This window comes from Hemitrygon akajei, chromosome 8, assembly GCF_048418815.1.
Source record: "Hemitrygon akajei chromosome 8, sHemAka1.3, whole genome shotgun sequence".
NCBI classification, from domain to species: Eukaryota; Metazoa; Chordata; class Chondrichthyes; order Myliobatiformes; family Dasyatidae; genus Hemitrygon; species Hemitrygon akajei.
Genome location: NC_133131.1, coordinates 22973099 through 22988837, shown reverse-complemented (window position 1 = coordinate 22988837; position 15739 = coordinate 22973099). Strand labels below are relative to the sequence as shown.

Here is a 15739-nt window from a genome sequence, read left to right as displayed (position 1 = left end):
TATTTTGAACACCAGCTCTGTGTGATCTTCCAGTTTGCTCCTCCAACAGAGGATGGTGCTAGAAATAAAAACAGCAGTTCTGTACACGAAAACACCTTCGTAATGAGAGAGGCCGGATTGGCTCAAGCAACAGAGCATCTCTGAATGCACACTGCGGCGCACCTCGAGATGGATGGGTTAGGGGACAACGAGGTCAATTCAATTAATGAACATCCATAGCCATTTGCAACAAGAATCATTACGGAGAAGCAAGGACATTACTTCCCTCCGAAGCAAATGGATTACAAAATTGTTATACATTCAGCAATGCAAATATGACTTCAAAGTCATACACTCCTGTGTCACTGCTACTCCAGAGCACTTGCACAAGACTTAACCCATTGACCCTGAATACACCCATCACAAATGTAGCTTGGATAAAGCATAGCCAGACTACAGCACTTGGAAAAAAAGCTCTGGATTAATCTGGTCATCCCAACAAATGTATTACTAACCTCTGTACCAGCTGAACAATGCTCTGCGTGTTCATGAAGAAAACCTCCCGCTCTGATTTCCTATTTAGCGTTGCAGCATGACTGTCTAGAATATTGGCAATCTGAAAATTTTAAAAAAATTTTCAATCAACAAAGACTTTAAGATAGCACATCCAATATTTAAATAATATTACCATTTTCAGGAAGCCCTGCAACATCTCCAACTGAAAACCAGGAGATGTAACCTCATATTCTACATATCCAGAAGATGGCGCCAGTGAACCACGTGATCAAGGACAAAAACCCTCCAGACGATTTACGAAACTACTTTTACATGTTATTTTCCATTCAAATGTAGTTCTGCTACTGTTGGAAGCTGTGATCTACTTTTCAGCGACTGTGATCCATATTTTGGTGGCATTTTCAGGCTGATTGAGTGATCTGGCGCTTTGCTGTCTCTGTGAGGGTTCTGTACTGATGACGACGTCTACTCAGGCCCCAGAGGCCCGTGTCAGGCATTTTCATGCCTTACAAGGCCTGGAATGAAAGACTGTGTGGCGCTCCACACCTCACACAGACATTTCGCAGTATTTTTCTTTATTTTACGAGGTCGAGTTGCAAGCTCAACACTCAACCCGGCACGGATGGAAAGCATACTCGGGAATAGCCCAACTGGATTCAAACCCGGGAAGCTCCATTCCGGAGTCCAGCGCTGATGTCACTGCGCCACCAGCCCACCTATCTGTACCAATCCTGGTGATGGGAGCGCAAGCCCATGATGGACTCCATTTCTTGCTGATCTTGCCAATTAAGGCACCGAGGAAGATTGAAATCAAAAACATCCACTCAGAAAGCGAGTGGATGTTAAGTGCCGTCCACCAGCCTCTCACTCACTGCTCCCAATGGAAGATCCCTGCATTCGAATGATCTCTCTCTCTCCCTTGATGCCGTTGAAAGATGGTTTAATTGACACTTTCTAGTTCACATTATCTGTTTCTGGTCATTTCTCTCTGTTGCTATTTTGGGCAATTTTGAATTGGGGCGGCCTGCAGATAATGAACACTGAGCTGAACTGAACACACTGGTTCTTTTTGTTGCCATTTGTGTGATTTGCTTTATTTTCCAGATAGATAGATAGATAGATAGATACTTTATTCATCCCCATGGGGAAATTCAACATTTTTTCCAATGTCCCATTCACACATGGTGGAGGGGGGGGGGGGAGTTGATATTTTTCTTTGAACAGAGTTCCATAGGTTTTCTTTGTTTCATGTCTGTGAGGAAGATGAAACTCAGGGAGGTATACTGCATAAATACGTTGATAATAAATGTACTTTAAACCTTGGATTGTCAGGTATGTACTGTTATCATTCATGAGTTGAACAGATGAATCATATTTTCTATTGCTATTTAGAACTAACTTGTTCACAGTATCATTGAAACCAATCAGTTAACTCTTCACCTCATGAAACAAAACACTGCAACAAATGCTGAGACAGTCTGCTAAGGCAGTTAGTCTGCTTAGTGTGGAATATTTAAAAGGATCTTGCACCATGAGGGTCTACAGTTGGGGAATCTTGTGTACTTTCCTCTTCATTTGCTGTCCATCAACAGGAAGATAAGGGGTGCTCGTTTTTAGAAATGGGGCACACAGCCCAGCAGTGCCGTATGGTGAAACATAGCTGCAGACCTCAAACCACCGCTCTGCAGCAGAACACGACAAAATAACAAGCAGGTTACCGTCTGCCGGAACAGAAACCAATCCAATAACAACTTTTAAACTTTAGGATTTTCCTATGCTTTGTTCTTGAGCAGGCCGCCGCTTGGAGCCAAGGTTCTGGAAAGTGTTCTTGCAACAGGAAAAATCACGGTATCATTGTGTCACTCCGAATCTTTTCAATGTGGCTTCTTCACCATCAGCCCGGAAGCTCCTCTGAGGTGCCCTCCAACTTTCCAAGTTTAAAAGTCATTGCAAATTAATTATCAAAGTCTGTATATATCACCATATACCACTTTGAGATTCATATTCTTGCAAGAATTTCCAGGAAAAAAAAATACTATCAAAGTTATTTAAAACTATGCATAAAGATGACACTGTGTAAAAGACAACAAATTGTACAAATAAAACAATAAATAACACTGAGCTGTAGAGTCCTTGAAAGTGAGGAATTAAGTGTCATTATGTTTGGTGCTGGAACACAAGTCAGATATTCAACACCTCAAGCCCATTTTATCACCCTATCAGATGAGGACCAATATGCAGTTTAACTCCAATTACCGTAGATTCCGGACTACAGAGCGCACCTGATTTTAAGCCGCTGGCTCTAATTTTAGAAATAAAATCATTTTTTTAATTGTAAAGGCCGCACCGGATTTTAGGCCGCACCGGATTTTCGGCCGCAGGTGTCCCACGTTGTAATATGAGATATTTACACAGAAAGATATTACACGTGAGGATTTTTTTAACTTTTAATTAAATCCATATGGTAACAAAAACAAATACATATTGCAAATGCTTTTTTTCGAACCGTGCCCGTACGCGGCTACTTTTAAATATACGTTGCGTATACTTCTTTACTGAACAACATTCCAATATCTCCTAACGACTGGTAAAAAATATATATACTGCAGCCTACCAGGAAAAGTTATTGATACCTTTAACTTAAAAGCAGAGTTCGCTCGGATCCAAAGCCGCTCGCGTAATGCGCTCCCCCCCTCCGTCCCGTTTCATCGCCAACGGCATTTAAAAGCAGAGTTCGCTCGGATCCAAAGCCGCTCGCGTAATGCGCTCCCTCCCTCCGTCCCGTTTCATCGCAAACGGCATTTTCCCACAAGACACCGCGAAACCGGGTGTGTCGTCATAGCATCCCGCGATGTAGTACAGAAAACAAATATAGTTTAAACTAAGTAGGGTAGGTAGCACAAGGCTTCGAGTGTTTTCCATGTTGATGAGGGTGAGTACAAATGACTGATTTACAATAATTTAATTGTGAAAGTGCGCTTGATTTATCGTACAATTTTATTGGACCTCTGTGAACTACTCATCAATTTTATTGGTCTACTGTTACGAGGCAAAATGTTTACGAGGCGGCATGAAAAAAATCATGCATTAGCCGCTTCGGATTATTGGCCGCAAAGTTCAAAGCTGTTCAAAATGTGGGAAAAAAGTAGCGGCTTAAAATCCGGAATCTACGGTACTCATCTTTAATCCACATCCTTTGATGGCCTTAGCAATGAAAATCTGTTGATTAAGCCCTAAAATTTCGACTGACATAATATTAGAGGTTCATGGTAGGCTACGGTCTGGGTGCAGGTCAATGGAACTAGGCAGGTCAATAGTTTGGCAGAGGCTAGATGGGCTGAATGGCCCATTTCTGCGTGGCAATGTTCTATAACTCTATCCGTTGCTTCATAGGGAATGAATTCCAGCTTTCTCCAACTTGAGGGCAAAATGCTATCTGATTTTTAATCTCGAGTGGCTTAACTCCAGTTCTAAATTGTAGCCTCAATGTAGACTTTCCCCAATCAGAAAATACCTTTACTACAGCTGCACTACTATTATTATTTTAATTGCTCCAGTTACACCCACTCCCAACAACCCTACACCACACCAATCTTGTAGTGTTCAAATGAATACAAGTTTATGGAACCCCATCATAATATGATTACTTAATCCCAGTTACTCTGCTGTGCTCCATCATCTCCAAGGTTAATACACCCTTTGCTAAATACAGTTCCCAAAGCTAAACACAACATCCCGAAAGGGATCTGTCTGACTGAAACTCAATTTCCTCCCACTGGAAGTCCAAACTCTGTGATATAAAATTCCAAACTCCTTGAGATAAAGGTCAGCAAAGCATTAGCTTTTTAATCATTTCTGGTAGCTATGCATGCCACCACACACCCCCATCCCCCACACCACGCTGAGATTTGTATCTCCAGAGACCTAGACCCATCTGACCATACACAATACCTATTTGGAGAAAATATTCCAGTTTGTCTTTGTGAATCAAAATTAAATAAACTCATTCTCGTCCACATTTGAACAATATAAAACAGAAAACAGTACAGCAGAATACAGGCTCTTCGGCCCACAATGTTGTGCTGACCTTTTAAACTACTCCAAGATCAATCTAACCTTTCCCTCCCACAGAAGCTTTCACTTCCCTTTCATCCATTAATTTGAATGCTTTTTATTTGAGGCAAACAGTGTCTAATTCAGCTGAGAGACAGTGTAAAGGGTAGGACAAATTTCTTTCCTTCTGAAAATCTCGGTAAATACCTGCTGGCTGGGGAACTGGCAGAGCACGGAAGTGATATTGCTTGCATACTGGGCCATCTCCTTTTTGATAGCCTTCTCCACCGCTTGTGGGATTCTTCCAGCAACACTGGTCATGATGTCCTGCAATTCCAAGAGTGGAAGGGATGGGTCTCTCAGGGTCTGCATTAAGCGTTCCACCCAATCTTTCACCTAGAATAGAAAAAACAAAATACACATCAAATTACAGCCTCCTTCTGCATGAAGCTTTGAGTCTCTTCCTTGCCTTAATTGAATAAATGTGCTGTCGTACTCCAGCACAGAACCCAAGCTGCCAGGTTCAATTCAGCCGCTTTCAAATAACCAAGAACAGGGACACCACAAAAGATTTAATTTATTGGGATGGAGGGGGCAGAGAGAAAAATATACTTTTAACTGGATCTGATTAATTGTGATTGATACTTTCTATAAAATTGTCAAAAGCTCATAAAAGGTGAACCAGGCCTCTGTGATGCCACTGACATTCAAAAAGCCTACTTTAGTTTAATTTATACATTCATAGGACATGCGAGTCTATACTAGACTGTTATTTGTTGTCCGTCCCTAACTGCTCCCAAAGAGAGTAGCTTGTTGCTCCCTGCTCAGCAAAAGGTCAACCATACTGTTAATCTTCTGGTGTCACATACTGACAAGACCAGGCAAGGACAGGGAATGTCTTTTATTTATTTATTGATTGATTGAGATACAGCACAGAATAGGCCCTCACGGCCATGCTGCTCAGCAATCCCCCTTATCACAGGACAATTTACAATGACCAAGTCACCTACCAAATGGTTCTTCTATGGACTGTGGGAGGAAACCAGAGGACCTGGAGGAAACCCACATGGTCACAGGGAGAATGTACAAGTTCTTTACAGGAGATACACCCGAGTCGCCTATACCACAAGTGCTGCGCTAACCACTACGCTACCATGCCGCCCAAATGACACGCAGCAAGCGAACCCGTGGCGCTTCCGTGATGGACAAATAGCTTCATGGCCACTTATTCCAGAAATTCAACTATTACTTGAAAAGTTTCTGGCTGCAACATAGCAGTTCAGATTTCTCCAAGCCTCCAGGCAAATTACTGATACGTGTCAGGAAGCTTAATCACAATGCTACCATACCCTTGGCCACATCAGAGCGTGGACATGAAGCCAGAGATTTATGGGCTTCTGCACCACTTTACTCAGCAAAGAACCAGCATCCTTAAGTAGGTGGGAAAATAGGAGAACAAACTTGTTCAAAAAGTCAAGACACTGTCAGTAGTTGGGGACTGGAAGAAACATTGTAAATGATGATGCTCAAGACATCCAAATTGTGCAGGTTTGTATTTCTACTTGTCCCTCCAATCTATTACTATTGGAAAGCTCATTTAGACAAAGCACAACAAATCAATTTCATTCTGATTCTGTTTATTTCTCACTGCAATCTTCTTCCTTTTATTTAATGAATTTTTTGTTTATTATTTTCTTCACTTGCTTTCAAATTGTTCAGTCTTTATCAGCAAAATCAAAGACAAAGCCACAGTGTTAGAAAACCTCCCTGCCTTTTGTTCTTCAGTCACTTCCTGAATAAACAGATCCAAATCTAGCACTAAAACTACAATTTTACAAAGCAAAAACTAACATTATCCTAACTATGATAGCAGAGCATAGAGGGGACTTCTCTTAGAAAACAATACACATTATGGTTTGCTTTTCTAGATCTTCTTCAGATGTATTGCTGTATATCAATCTGTGATTGTACCTTGACATCAAAATAGGACTCGGGCAGACAGAATCCATTCATGATATTCCCCAAGTTATCCAAGACATAATGGAAGATGCGGTGAAGCTTTTCCCCTCGAAGAGCCAAGCTCTGGATCTTAGGCAGAGGTTGTGTGAATAATTCTGCCTGGAATTAAGCATAAAAAAACGTAAATAATCTCAAGATGAATATCATACCATACATTGTATAAATGCAACAGTTTGTCTACGATTCAAAGTTATCTCAACTGAGAAACTCAAACTTGGCCTAGTTTCAAGGTACATGGTAATGATTTAAAATTACTTGTTTGAACTAATGACTTGGCTATAAAATATTCTTAAGTAGAAAAGGTTTCAATTGGCAAGCCAAATATTCAGCTTCCTGTATGTATCCTCTCCCTCCAAGTCACTCATTCACTGCTTTACACTGCCATTTCATGCAAATGACCACTTTCCATATAGAATCAGCAGTGAACCCAAATTTGACAGTGGCAGGAATCTCAATGAAATTACCTTTGTGTAATGATTATCTTTAGGAATGAGAACTGAACAGCAATCACAATTAATTGTCAAGATTCAAGATAAGTCACTCCAGCTAACACTCGCTGTATCCCATTGGGCACATGACCAGCCATTATCAAAATGCAGATCAAATGGGATAAGGAACTTCCTGCAAAGCAGCGTCCTACCACTAGGTGGCAGCAAATGCAGTCTGCTGCCAGCTGCAGATTCCAGCGACCTTACACCCAGAATTCAGTTCACTGATAGTCAGGCAAATAAATACTACATTTACAAATAAAGTATTCATTCTACAAGAAATGGAGAAACTATATTAACCCAACTTTATCCTGGTTCTATGAAAACTGATTATATTTGAAATCTGGGATATGAACAATTTCAAATACATCAGAAGTAATAACAAAGCTAACAGTGTCCACCATTATAGTGCAGTAATTCTGACAGCAAACTTTGAGTCTGCTTCCTAATTACTGAATTTAAAAAATGGAGAAAATAAAGTTTTTGGTGATACATTTGGTGCAAGTTAATCTTTATCACTCTTAATTATTGCCAAAGAAACTCTCAAGCACTGAAACTATTTCTTTCAGAATTTAATATCTTTAAAAATCTTAATTAGTTTAACCTTTTGCATATATCTATACATATTTTCTCTTTCTCAATTTAATCATCACTTCCCCATGACCTCCATCAGCCACTATACTTTGCTTCCCAAAGAAGATTTACATCGAATTAATACTTCTTGCTTCAGATGCTGCCCAGATCAGCGAAGGTTACACAGGATGATTAGTGAGGAGTCTTCCTGTTACTTGTACATTACTTTGGTGGCATCATTTCGATCACACATAAAATGACATACAATCTCTTCTCAAAGATCCTCGTGAAGTGTCTGTGGGTGGCCGTCTGCATAGCGAACAGCAAGAAACATTCCATCTGTGCAGACTTCAAAATGCAAGCCGTGGGATCGCCATATATCCATGACGATGCCACAACATTGCTTATTTTATTTTATTAGCAATACATGGTAACATGGCCTTCTAGCAAAATGAGCCTGCTCCTCCCAATAACACCCATGTGACTAACCCATAGGTCTTTGGAACGTGGAAGGAAACTGAAACACTTAGAGGAGCTCACATATCAGGATGGTGCCCGGACTGCCAGGTATTTCCATCATTATTGCTTTTACTTCTGATTCCTAGCTTCTTCAATAGTTTTTCTTACATAAGTTTTACATGTATATTTACAACTCATTAAAACTTGTACTTAACTAGGTATCACTTCAACACAAATGACTCAACTATATTTTCCTTCATGGAATATGTTTTCTTGGAACATAGAAGAGGCACTTTGGCTCACAATATTGTGCCAACATTTTACACTACTCTAAGATCAGTCCAAACTTTCCCTCTCACATAGTCCTCCATGTGCCGTTTCTTGTTACTGGATTATTCAGAACGGAAGATAGCTAAAAAGGCGACAAGGTTCAGATGGGATTAACATCAAAACATTAGGACAGGCAAATGGAGTTACACGTCCAACCTGCTGAACTCTGCTGGGATCATCCAGCTGCAGCTTAGCAATTACACAGCCTGGCTCCAGGACAGCTCCTGGTCGCTTCACGTAATGAATACAGCCAGATGCCTGAGCAGCCAGTGACATCACCATCTTCATCACCTGTGGAACAAAAGAACAGATCAACACACATCTACGTTCTGGGCTCCAGTGTTACATCAGACTTTATAGATCTGGCAGCTTGGTGATCAACTCACAAAGCTCTAATCCCTACACCACCACATTTTACTCTTGCTTCAGAGCACTTCTTGAACCAAAATGCATTTAATATGCCTTTGACTCAATATTTCCTAAAACAATTTAATCCCTATATGGAAAACAATTGTAAATAAACTAATGCTGGGACATCCAAAGCAGAACTCAGGTTAACACTGGCTCTATCTTTCAAGCAAGAAACCTGTATTTGACGCTGATGTCTAAACTGGATATCCTTTGGCCTGCCTTAATGAAAGGTTTCTAAATCTAAAATCAGTCACAGAGGTTGCCTCTTCTGCTGAAAGACTCCAGCATCTTTTGTTTTCATTTCAGATTTCCAGCATCTACTATTTGATTTCTTGGTTTCACACACCGCGTACTCAGGTAGCCATAGATCTGCTCATACAGTACTGTGCAAAAGTCTTAGGCAGATATTTATGTAGCCAGGGTGCCTAAGACTTTTGTACAGTACTGTATCCACTAAATGTTTACAAAATGTTAGCAAAAACTTAAGAGGATGGAGATGGATGTCTTTCCACCACGTGCTTCAAATCAAAATTAACCCACACAGAAAATGATATATAATAATCAGCTTACAGTTCTGGGCAAAAGTCTTAGGCACCCTAGCTATATAACCAAGACTTTTGCACAGTACCTGTTTTCCTTCCTTTGCTGAATTTGGTTGGCAATTTACCTCGATTTCTGCAAAGCTGTGATCTGCGAAAACGTGACCACCATCTTCCACTGTATACTGGATCAACTTTCCCGCAGAGGGCGAACGTAACAGCGAAGGGTCATTTTCCTTTTCAAATACGCAAGTCTTGTTTCCAATTGTAACACGGTACCTGCAGCAGAAGGATGCCACGATAGAAGTGTTTTCTAACAAAGACCCACTTAGAGTCTTTGAAGTAGCGATGAGAGGTGTAAAAAATAAACTTGCTCCAATCCTTACCTGTCTACTTCTTCCTTCATGTAAGAGGTGTAGCTGCTGCCATCGTATGACAGCAATAAGCCACCATCACTCAGCCGATGAACGTCCACCTCCACAAATGAGTCATTCATTATAACCACATAGCAATTGGGTGACTGCCTTGTAACCTGTGAATGGGAAAGCATCATGATCAATAACTTTTGTATATCCTCAGGGCAATATTTCATCAAAAAAATGCTTAGATGCTACAAACAGATACTGCCCATTCATATACATTTGCTGAGCAGGTTTAACCAGAAACCTATATGAAAAGCCATACCTTTGGTGCCAATGCAACTGGTACTTTTGTGTGGGAGATCAAGTTAAATTGTTTTATCCCACTTAAATCAATTTCCATCTTAAATAACCTCAGCACTAAAAGGTATTCTATGAGGAGTGCTCAACATTAATGGACTTTTAAGCTCTGGAGTTTGGAGGGTTATCTGAAGATCTCATTGTGACACAAAAGGTTCATCATTGCAGATGCTGTGAGACAAATCCTTGTAGCTGGAGACAACAGGTCATGGTTTTAGGAATCGGGGGCAGCCATTTATTTCTGAGTAGCAAATTTTTCTTGCCCTTCACCCTATCACAAACCGTCCACATCTCTCTCCTGCTCTCCCCTTTCCATCCATCTTCTCTTCATGGATACAGCCTGGCTGGCTGATTATTTCTGGTGGTTTCTTGTTTTATTGCACAACACAACTAATAATTTTCAGATTTTAAATGAAGGCTTTGCCTTTCCCATGGAAGTACACTGTAAAAAAAAGTGTCCTCATTCAGTTTTGAAGAGCAACTCAATTTACCAAATAATGTGAACATTAAGTTGTTGCTGTTTGCAAACTGACCAGCCTTTCCAAAATGGCTTCTATGCAAAATAGTCTTATTAGCACTTTAAAGTATTTTAGGCCATCCATTTAACATCATGAAAAATACATATAAAAATTATTTTTCTTCCCCTTGGTGTCACTTTCTTCTGCTCTGCCTTAGAACACTGGCATAAGAGAGTGAATCTACCCACCAGGAACATCCTAACTGCAAACAGCGCCCTTTCAACCAAATGGAAAGACCATAAGCCCATGTTCTTCACATGACCATGAGCTTCCTGCTTGGCAAAACAGTTCCAAGAATCCAAAGTTCCAGATAAAATTGAACAATATCTTATAAAGAAAATAAAATAATGCTGCCACATAATTTTGTGCATGCCAAAAAGAGGGTAAAAATGCACATTCTGCATTTAGAAATTTACCTTCAGCACATATTTCACCCCTTCAAAAATGAGTTCCACATCCACTGTGTTGAGAAGAGTGTGAGCTGGTAACACTTGTCCCCTGTGGGAGAACAACCAGGCAGATAATTGGTAAATATGAGAAATTCTGTAGATGCTGGAAATCCAAAGCTATACATATAAAACACTGGAAGAACTGAACAGATCAGGCAGCATCCATGGAAATAAATAAATACATTTCAGCCCGCGACCCTTCATCAGGACTTGACACAATTGCAATGACTTCCGGGAAGTAAAATTAATACAAAAAAGATCAAGATATTACAAAGCATGATTCAGGTAAGATAGTTAACAATCTCAATACAATCCCTTTACCTTTCCAATGAGTGAAGAAAATTGGACACACTGTTCCTGAAGGATTTATCTGCAACATGGAGAGCTCCGCACACAATTCCCAGCATGGTATCCGGCCTCTCTGCCTAAGGGGAAGAATAGGAAAGAAAAGATTATGCAGCAATTACAAAGGCATCTGAAAATCTGCTTTCCAATCCATGTCACTCTGGCAAAAATCAAAAAATCACTAGCACTTTCAAGAAATGCTTTGGGATTTAACAAGCTAACAGCACATTGTTTGATAGGAACTCCAAGTGTCAATGGTTGAGCCAATCACAGCTGCTTATTTGATGTTCAAACAGCTGACTGCAGCCATACAGGGATAATCTTCTGGTCTCAGTACCCAAGATTTGAGGGGAGTTCCATTTTCCTATCTGGGTCAACATCCTGACTCCTTCTGGGAAGTGTGGCTACTGGCAACGAGAACCAACACTCGTGTGCATTGTGGAATGAAATACTGAAGAACAGGTGGATTATATTATATTACAGCAAGGGGGAGTGTGTCAGGTGTGGAGGAAAGAAAAAGAAAAAAAATTTGAAGAACTTGTCAAAACAGCTACAAGGTTAGATTTTAAAAAGCTTGATTAAAAAAAAAGAATTAAGTTCGTCACATACATTGAAACACAGTGAAATACGTTGGTTGCAACAAATCAAACCAGTGGGAATTGTCTCAGTAACCCGCAAGTGTTGCTACACTTCTGGCACCAACACAGCATGCCCAAACTCACTCTAACCCAAATGTCTTTGGAACGTGGAAGGAAATCTGAGCACCCAGAGGATTACCACATGTTTGCAGAGAGAACATGCAAGCTCCTTACGGACAATGGCAGGAATCAAACACCTATCTTATATCTGGTGTCATAAAGCAATTGCGCCAAGTACTACGCTGCCGTACAAATCTGATATATGTAATTTAACTTAATTGTCATGCAAAGCAACAGATAAAGCTATATTCAGATAGGTACCCAAAGGAGGGAGTAAAAGCATGCTGTCTATGATCACAAGATGTCCAAAGGAAGAAGTAAATCAGCTACTCATTTCATAAATAATCGTATGATCAAAGACACATAACAGAAACCATCATCACCTTTGGCTCTAATTCCAGTCCCCACTCCCACAAAATGACAACAAAATACTACCATGAGATTGGGGAGAAGAATGGGAAAGTGAAGACAAAGGAATGACTATTTCATTTCTTCTCACATCAGTTGGGTTTCAGCCAGTTATTTGTTCAAAGTTCAATATACATTTATTATCAAAGGATGAATACATTATACAACCTTAGATTTGTCTCCTTACCAGCAGCTACAAAACAAGAAACCCAGGAGAATACATTAAAAAAAGACCAACAAACACCCAATGTGTGGAAAGAGAGAGAAAAAAACACACACATATCATGCAAACAATTAGCATTTAGAATGAAAGGAAGTCCTCAGACATGGAGCCCAGAGCAGGCCCACAGCCTCAGCCTCAGTTTAGCTCATAGCAGAGCAAAGGTCACTGAGCCTGCAGACACGGAGCCCAGAACAGCCAGAGTAGGCCCACAGCCCCAGTTCAGCACACAGAAGAGTAAACACTGTGAAGCCTGCAGACACGGAGCTCAGATGAGCCAGAGTAGGCCCGTGGCATCAGCGCAGCAAAGAGTGGAGTAAACACTGTGGAGCAGCAAGCAGAGCCAACCCAACTCCTGCCTCTTGTCCCAGCACCTTGCTTTTCAATCCATCTCACCGGTTCAAAGGCTGAACTGGAAATAGGGAGGAGACACAAGCCGTTTTCTATCCATTTCTAGTGCTGGCTCATTCTAATGGCAGGCTTACTTCTCTCCACATTGATCCACCACAAAACGAAGCTGGAGGGGACCTAACCTAACATAGATGTTCTATCAGGAACATCTGATAATTTCAATCCTGAATTTCTCTCAGAATTTGGAATTTTGTGATTAAGATCAATGTTGGGAAAACAGATGGAAGTCTTCTCATAGTGGAACTGAAATGAGGTGCATTTAACTTCAGCAGGGCCACACAATAAGTTTGTCACCCACTGTAATTTCCTTTCCGCATTGAATTCTCAATAGGAAATCAGATACAACTGAGGGTAAGTTAACAATAAATCCACTCTTCCCCCACCCTCGCCACGAAGTTGAATCCCTCCTCCTGCCCCAGTGCACAAGTCCTTTCACTTGCTGAGCCACAATACCTGGACTTTCTCTGCAATGAGCCGGTCCAGCCAGCCAGTGTCAATGCTGTTCTGCTGGAAGCTCTCAGTTTCCAGCAATCTGATAAGGTATTCCACCGTTGTCCTGAAATCACCGCGAATGGACAGCTCCTTCAGCGCCACCACCATGTTACTGTGCCGTAAGAAATATAGAGTTAGGAAGTGTTTCAACCAGAAAAGACCACCTTAGTACATTGCAAAATACTTTTCATTCCTACTTGTAGCAAATCCGATAGAGTCACAGTCATAGAGATGGAAACAGGTCCTTCAGCCCGAATGACTCATGCTGACCAAGATTCCCATCTAAGCAACACACATTTGGCCCCATATCTCTCTAAGCCTATAGTATCCGTGTAACATTAAGTACCTTTTGAATTTTCCTTCCAATAGTTTGGCCAAGGAACGCAAAAAAAAAATTAAAAGGCAGCTGCACTCTCATGATTTCCATCCCAGCCTAATTGCCATTTAGATGCTGTAGGATTATTATTCTGTGGCTCAAATTGTTGGGATCAGGCACTAGGCAAGATGTGCATTATTCCAGTCTAGCTATTTATTTTCATCTGTGTTTTTAACCAGGATCCTTAAAATCAAAGAGGTAACATGAAACTTTCATAAAGACCATGCAAGATCAAGTAGTTGTCAAAATGTCTGTCAAAACATCAAAATGGATTGAAGTTAATTATAAAGCATAACTTTATAATGACAACTGCTTAAACAGGTCCAGCTTCTAGTTCAGTTGAGAGCCACAAACTCAAAACAGGATAATTCAAGACAAACAAATTTATAACTGATATCTATAGTTTCTAAATGCTGGAGAAATGTCTTGACCAGTAAATGCCATGTATCTGGGTATCTGAAAGGCATTCAGTAAGGTTTCACACACAACAAAAAGAAAAATTCTGCATGTGCACACATGGATGGTAATTACCTATTAGCATGGAAAGGGAAGTGGTCAGCTAATAGAAGACGGAATTGAGAAAAATGGGTCAGTTTCCGTTTTGCTTGAGTCAGTGTTAGAATCTCAACTATTTTCAATGTGGATGAGTGAACGCCTTGTACAGTAGCCAAACTTGCTGATGATATTACTTCTAGAATGCTGGCTTTTATTGCAAGGGATGTGGAGTATAAAAAGTAAGGGAGTTTTGATGCAACTTTAGAGCGCAATGGTGAAATGGCACCTGGAATCAATTTTGGTTTCCGTATTAAGATAGGATACACTTGGATTGAAGGCTATGCAGAAAAGTTTCATCAATTCAATTCAACAGATAAAAGAGTTCTGAAGAAAGATTGAGGAATTGGGACTATATATTGGAGACTGCAAAAAAAAAGAGAGGCAATCCTATTGAAATATGTACCCTTCTGAGTGGGGTTGACAGGGTGGATGGTGAGAATCTGTTTCCCCTCATTAGAGAACCCAAAATAAGGAGGAATCATTTCAGAAATAAATAGTTGCCCAATCAAGACTGAGATGGAAGAATTTATTTCTCCCTTCAAAAGAGCAATTCTTTTGAACCCAGAGGAGGGGAAGCAGCCAATTCCTGCTCCCGTTTCTGAAAATCAATGTTCTGAAATCTGCCAGATCGTCTTTTAATGAATGTCTTGTACCATTGCTGTCTATCACACAAAACTAGGATAGCTGCCATATGAAAGGTTAAATTGTGGTGGGCAAAATGCCCCTCTTGGCTTTTCCATTTGGCAGCAATTCTTTCCTCAAGTGGGCATGGTCATGATTTTAACCACAGTAGGAATTTTAAAAGATCATCTGTACTATAAAGTCTGTATTTATAAAGTTGAATCTAAAGCACTATGATACTCTTTGAAAGAGCAGATAATAGTCCAGAGAATCTTCCCAAAATTCAGTTCTCAATTACTACCTTGCTAAATGGTATTGGGTCCATGACATAAAAAAGCTTGGGGAACCCCTGATCTAATTGTACATCTTACCAATTGAAGAAGTGTATTGCAGACAAAAATACTATTAAATTTATCTACAAATTTACATACTATTTCTCATACCCTGAACCACTTACCACCAATGAAGTACATTTTGAAGTGTAATCAACATTGTAATTTGGGAAGTACGTCAACCAACTTGCACACATGCCTACCAAGCAGCAGTGCGGTTAAGACATG

At 40.4% G+C, this 15739-nt stretch overlaps 1 protein-coding gene across 3 annotated transcripts in view; it reads right to left on the bottom strand.

Annotated features, from left to right (window-relative positions):
• Window positions 1–15739, bottom strand: part of acaca (acetyl-CoA carboxylase alpha) — a 276544-nt gene that overhangs the window by 211436 nt on the left and 49369 nt on the right. For all 3 annotated transcript variants that reach the window (XM_073053437.1, XM_073053439.1, XM_073053438.1), the window contains exons 14-22: window positions 13589–13739; window positions 11375–11478; window positions 11021–11102; window positions 9754–9899; window positions 9496–9646; window positions 8574–8708; window positions 6520–6666; window positions 4756–4944; window positions 495–595 (exon numbers count right to left, since the gene is read on the bottom strand). In XM_073053437.1, coding sequence (XP_072909538.1) covers window positions 495–595; window positions 4756–4944; window positions 6520–6666; window positions 8574–8708; window positions 9496–9646; window positions 9754–9899; window positions 11021–11102; window positions 11375–11478; window positions 13589–13739 — 1206 coding nt within the window. The remainder of the gene's footprint in view (window positions 1–494; window positions 596–4755; window positions 4945–6519; window positions 6667–8573; window positions 8709–9495; window positions 9647–9753; window positions 9900–11020; window positions 11103–11374; window positions 11479–13588; window positions 13740–15739) is intronic.